The sequence below is a fragment of the Nerophis lumbriciformis genome, linkage group LG21, assembly GCF_033978685.3.
Source record: "Nerophis lumbriciformis linkage group LG21, RoL_Nlum_v2.1, whole genome shotgun sequence".
NCBI lineage: Eukaryota > Metazoa > Chordata > Actinopteri > Syngnathiformes > Syngnathidae > Nerophis > Nerophis lumbriciformis.
Genome location: NC_084568.2, coordinates 40,445,001 through 40,451,336, shown reverse-complemented (window position 1 = coordinate 40,451,336; position 6,336 = coordinate 40,445,001). Strand labels below are relative to the sequence as shown.

Below are 6,336 nucleotides of genomic sequence, written 5' to 3'. Positions count from 1 at the left end.
ATGGACTGGACTCTTACTATTATGTTAGATCCACTATGGACTGGACTCTTACTATTATGTTAGATCCACTATGGACTGGACTCTTACTATTATGTTGGATCCACTATGGACTGGACTCTTACTATTATGTTAGATCCACTATGGACTGGACTCTCACTATTATGTTAGATCCACTATGGACTGGACTCTTACTATTATGTTAGATCCACTATGGACTGGACTCTTACTATTATGTTAGATCCACTATGGACTGGACTCTCACAATATTATGTCAGACCCACTCGACATCCATTGCTTTCGGTCTCCCCTAGAGGGGGGGGGGGGGGGGGGGGGGTTTACCCACATATGCGGTCCTCTCCAAGGTTTCTCATAGTCATTCACATCGACGTCCCACTGGGGTGAGTTTTTCCTTGCCCTTATGTGGGCTCTGTACCGAGGATGTCGTTGTGGCTTGTGCAGCCCTTTGAGACACTTGTGATTTAGGGCTATATAAATAAACATTGATTGATTGATTGATTGATTGAAACATTGAAATATGCTTAAATATTGAGTTCTGTATTGTTATGCTGACAGTTAAAATGTTTGAAACATGTATTGCAGTACAATGCAAATCTAGAAAAGATGTAAAATGTTGAGGTATTTAAAGATGAAGTCATTGCTTTTGTTCAGATGGCGGCACAGAACCAAGGCATTCTGGGGCGGCCATCTGCCTCGACCAGATGTGTTGAAACATGGAGTCAAAATGTAAAAACATATATTTGTTGACATTTTCATTTTTTTATTTGTCCACCACATTTCTCTTTTCCACTCCAAACCACAAATTGGTGACAGAGTGACCAAAAAAATTGGCATATTATTCATATTGCATTTGACGGTACATTAAAAAAAGAAAAAGTACGCCTCATAAATACTCTTGTCTTGAGAAGGGCACAGTGTAGTTTTTAGGAGGAGTACTCGTACTCTTCTGCACTGCGCTTGCCGAAGTCCATCCAGCCCAAGTAGTCGCCCCCGTCTGCTCGCCGCTGGTTGGCGATGCTCAGACCGCCGCCTCTGCTGCTGGACGAGTTTCTACGCACCGAACCTGAGAGGAAGAAGACGTGATGAAGGTGCCGCATTTTCTTTGTGCAGATCTTGGCGACCACTTGTAGCATTGCAGACTCACTGCCCAGCATACAGTAGGAATATTCACATTTGAATCACCATTCGTATTCATTCCCATTCTGAGTTGATTCCTCTTTTTCAAAATTCCATCCATCCATCTTCTTCCGCTTATCCGAGGTCGGGTCGCGGGGGCAGCAGCCTAAGCAGGGAAGCCCAGACTTCCCTCTCCCCAGCCACTTCGTCCAGCTCCTCCCGGGGGATCCCGAGGCGTTCCCAGGCCAGCCGGGAGACATAGTCTTCCCAACGTGTCCTGGGTCTTCCTCGTGGCCTCCTACGGGTCGGACGTGCCCTAAACACCTCCCTCGGGAGGCGTTCGGGTGGCATCCTGACCAGATGCCCGAACCACCTCATCTGGCTCCTCTCGATGTGGAGGAGCAGCGGCTTTACTTTGAGCTCCCCCCGAATGACAGAGCTTCTCACCCTATCTCTAAGGGAGAGACCCGCCACCCGGCGTAGGAAACTCATTTCGGCCGCTTGTACCCGTGATCTTGTCCTTTCGGTCATAACCCAAAGCTCATGACCATAGGTGAGGATGGGAACGTAGATCGACCGGTAAATTGAGAGCTTTGCCTTCCGGCTCAGCTCCTTCTTCACCACAACGGATCGATACAGCGTTCGCATTACTGAAGACGCCGCACCGATCCGCCTGTCGATCTCACGATCCACTCTTCCCTCACTTTTTCAAAATTGGATTTTTAAAATGATGCCATCTCCGTGTTTTCTCATTGTATGCATAGCAGCCAAGTGGAGCTTCATTATGATTTACATACCAAATAATATATTGCAAGAATCGGATGAATCATGAATCCTTTCTGAACTGAATCAGCACCCCAACAATTGAAATCTAATATAATATAATAATTGATGTACACTATCCAAGTTTGCAGCCTTTTATTGGCCTGCAGCATTTACTTTCCATTAAGATAGAAACATCAAATATACTACAAAAAAAATCATGTCTTCGTGTTTTAGAAATGTGGCTTTAATTATTAAACATTTTGTATGAGTCGCGCAGAGGTGGGTAGTAACGCGCTACATTTACTTCGTTACATCTACTTGAGTAACTTTTGGGATAAATTGTACTTCTAAGAGTAGTTTTAATGCAACATACTTTTACTTTTACTTAAGTATATTTATAGAGAAGAAACGCTACTTTTACTCCGCTACTTTTATCTACATTCAGCTCGCTACTCGCTACTAATTTTTATCGATCTGTTAATGCACGCTTTGTTTGTTTTGGTCTGTCAGACAGACCTTCAAAGTGCCTGCCTTACTGGTGACGTTTCACTTCGTTCCACCAATCAGATGCAGTCACTGGTGACGTTGGACCAATCAAACAGAGCCAGGCGGTCACATGACCTGACTTAAACAAGTGTGAAAAACTTATTGGGGTGTTACCATTTAGTGGTCAATTGTACGGAATATGTACTGTACTGTGCAATCTACTAATAAAAGTTCCAATCAATCAATCAAAAGTGTGAAGGAAAAAAGATACTTTTTTATTTCAACCGTACATCCCGTCAAAAGCCTAAAGACTGACTGCACAGTTCCTGTCTTCACAATAAAAGTGCCGCTCCATCGCGCCTGCGCTTTCAAAACAAGAGTCTCCGAAAGCCAGCGCAAACAAGCTAGCAAGCTAAGGAGTTTGACGCCAATATATTTCTTGTAAAGTGTATAAAAACGAATATGGAAGCTGGACAAATAAGAAGCCAAAAACCAACCACTTTCATGTGGTATTAGACAGAAAGGAGGAACTTTTCTTCTCCTCCATTTGAAAACGTGGACGTTATCATCACTACTGTCTGATTACAATCAACGCAAGTCATCAGAATCAGGTAATACACCAACTTATATTCTTGTCTTCATGAAAGAAAGGAATCTATATGTGTTAAACATGCATGTATATTCATTAAAACATCTTTAACATGTAAACAAAAACAGCAAAATAAATACATATAAATTATATACTGTATATATCAATGTATGTATATATATATATATATATATATATATATATATATATATATATATATATGTCTTAATAAGGTTATCCAAAAAATAGTGCTTGATACCGTAGTAGAGCGCAATATATATATATATTGGTTTTGGAGTCGACTCCAAAACCAACAAAGGCTGCAACTGCCGCAAGAAACCTGATTGCCCTCTCAACGGGGGGTGCTTACAAACATCAGTTGTTTACCAATCTAAGGTAACACGCAAGGACATTAACACATCCCGACACATATGTAGGATTAACCGAGGGAGAGTTTAAAACCAGATGGAACAATCACAAGGCTTCTTTCAGGAACCAAAACCTGCGGAATACCACAGAACTCAGCAAACACATTTGGGACCTCAAAGACAATAATGTTGAATATTCAATAACATGGCAAATTCTTGCATCCAGCACACCTTACAATAGTGGTAATAAAAGATACAACCTATGCTTGAAAGAGAAACTGTTTATTATATACCGTCCAGACCTGTCATCCCTCAACAAGCGCAGCGAAATTGTATCAGCATGCCGCCACAGACGGAAACACCTCCTAGGTAACACATGAGCCAATCACCACGCCCCTACGCCAGCCTGTACCCACCCACTCTGTGCCCTATATAAACCATGGTATGTGAATGCTTCCATTAAAATCTCCTGATGATTGAGGGAACCCCTCATGAAACAGGCCTGTAGAGATGAAGTAGTCTTGTGATTTTTTTCCCCACACATACATACATATATATATATATATATATATATATATATATATATATATATATATATATATATATATATATATATATATATATATATATATATATGGAGCCTATCTCAGCTGCATTCAAGTCACCACCTCAAAAGTACATAGTGTTTAAATAATAATTTAAAAAAAAATAATTAAGATTGAAATATACTTCACAAAGTCACATTTCTTTTTTAAGGGTGCTGGAAAAAATTGGTTCACATCAATTAATCGCGATTTGGATTTATTCTGATTCTGAATCGATTCATACTTTTCAAGAATCTTTTTTTTTTTTAAGAATACATTTTTTAAAAGTAAGGTTTTTTTTCCGGCCATCTCCGAGCTTACCCGCTGTGTGTATATGTCAATACATGTTATTACGTGTGTGTTATTACGGTTATATTAAAACAAATCTTATGAAAGTGCATCAAGTATTTTTTTTACTCGTAAAAATAAGTATAAATAAAAAATGAGATAAATAGGATTGACATATACTGTTAAAAGCAATCATATATATATATACACACACACACACACACACACACACACACACACACACACACACACACACACACACACACACACTTTTGTGTATATATACAGCAGGAAACCGATGGTTTGTACAGTCCAGGTAGAAACTTTGTCATTGTCCCATTTAAAGCAGCAGTTCCATTGGCAGCAAAACAGGCCCAGAGCATAATACTACCACCACCATGCTTGACGGTAGGAGTGATGTTCCTGGGATTAAAGGCCTCACCTTTTCTCCTCCAAACATATTGCTGGGTATTGTGGCCAAACAGCTCCATTTTTGTTTCATCTGACATCACATGGACAAAGATAAGACCTTCTGGAGGAAAGTTCTGTGGTCAGATGAAACAAAAATGGAGCTGTTTGGCCACAATACCTAGCAATATGTTTGGTGAGGCCTTTAATTCCAGGAACACCATTCCTACCGTCAAGCATGGTGGTGGTAGTATTATATTCTGGGCCTGTTTTGATGCCAATGGAACTGCTGCTTTAAACGGGACAATGAAAAAGGAGGATCAGCTCCAAATTGTTCAGGACAAGCTAAAATCATCAGCCCGGAGGTTGGGTCTTGGGCGCAGTTGGGTGTTCCAACAGGACAATGACCCCAAACACACCTCAAAAGTGGTCACGGAATGGCTCAATCAGGCTACAATGAAGGTTTTAGAATGGCCCTCCCAAAGTCCTGACTTAAAGGTGTGGACAATGCTGAAGAAACAAGTCCATGTCAGAAAAGCAACACATTTAGCTGAACTGCAGCAATTTAGTGGTCAAGTGGTCAAGCAGAAGCTTGTGGATGGCTACCAAAAGCGCCTTATTGCAGGTCAACTTGCCAAGGGACATGTAAGCAAATATTAACATTGCTGTATGTATACTTTTGACCCTCACATTTTCAGTAGAGCCATAATAAATTCATTAAAAAAAGCAAACTTCATGAATGTTTTTTGTGACCAACAAGTACTGTATTTTTTTGGACTATAAGTCGCAGTTTTTTTCATAGTTTGGCCGGGGGTGCGAGTCGGAACATACAGGTAAAAGCCAGTAAATTAGAATATTTTGAAAAACTTGATTTATTTCAGTAATTGCATTCAAAAGGTGTAACTTGTACATTATATTTATTCATTGCACACAGACTGATGCATTCAAATGTTTATTTCATTTAATTTTGATGATTTGAAGTGGCAACAAATGAAAATCCAAAATTCCGTGTGTCACAAAATTAGAATATTACTTAAGGCTAATACAAAAAAGGGATTTTTAGAAATGTTGGCCAACTGAAAAGTATGAAAATGAAAAATATGAGCATGTACAATACTCAATACTTGGTTGGAGCTCCTTTTGCCTCAATTACTGCGTTAATGCGGCGTGGCATGGAGTCGATGAGTTTCTGGCACTGCTCAGGTGTTATGAGAGCCCAGGTTGCTCTGATAGTGGCCTTCAACTCTTCTGCGTTTTTGGGTCTGGCATTCTGCATCTTCCTTTTCACAATACCCCACAGATTTTCTATGGGGCTAAGGTCAGGGGAGTTGGCGGGCCAATTTAGAACAGAAATAGCATGGTCCGTAAACCAGGCACGGGTAGATTTTGCGCTGTGTGCAGGCGCCAAGTCCTGTTGGAACTTGAAATCTCCATCTCCATAGAGCAGGTCAGCAGCAGGAAGCATGAAGTGCTCTAAAACTTGCTGGTAGACGGCTGCGTTGACCCTGGATCTCAGGAAACAGAGTGGACCGACACCAGCAGATGACATGGCACCCCAAACCATCACTGATGGTGGAAACTTTACACTAGACTTCAGGCAACGTGGATCCTGTGCCTCTCCTGTCTTCCTCCAGACTCTGGGACCTCGATTTCCAAAGGAAATGCAAAATTTGCTTTCGTCAGAAAACATGACTTTGGACCACTCGGCAGCAGT

At 40.9% G+C, this 6,336-nt stretch overlaps 1 protein-coding gene across 1 annotated transcript in view; it reads right to left on the bottom strand.

Moving 5' to 3' along the window:
* Nucleotides 1-673: 673 nt before the first annotated feature.
* Nucleotides 674-6,336, bottom strand: part of cckb (cholecystokinin b) — a 30,858-nt gene continuing 25,195 nt past the window's right edge. The window contains exon 4 of the mRNA XM_061982377.2: nucleotides 674-1,081. Within this exon, the coding sequence (XP_061838361.1) occupies nucleotides 942-1,081 (140 nt within the window). The 3' untranslated portion in view covers nucleotides 674-941. The remainder of the gene's footprint in view (nucleotides 1,082-6,336) is intronic.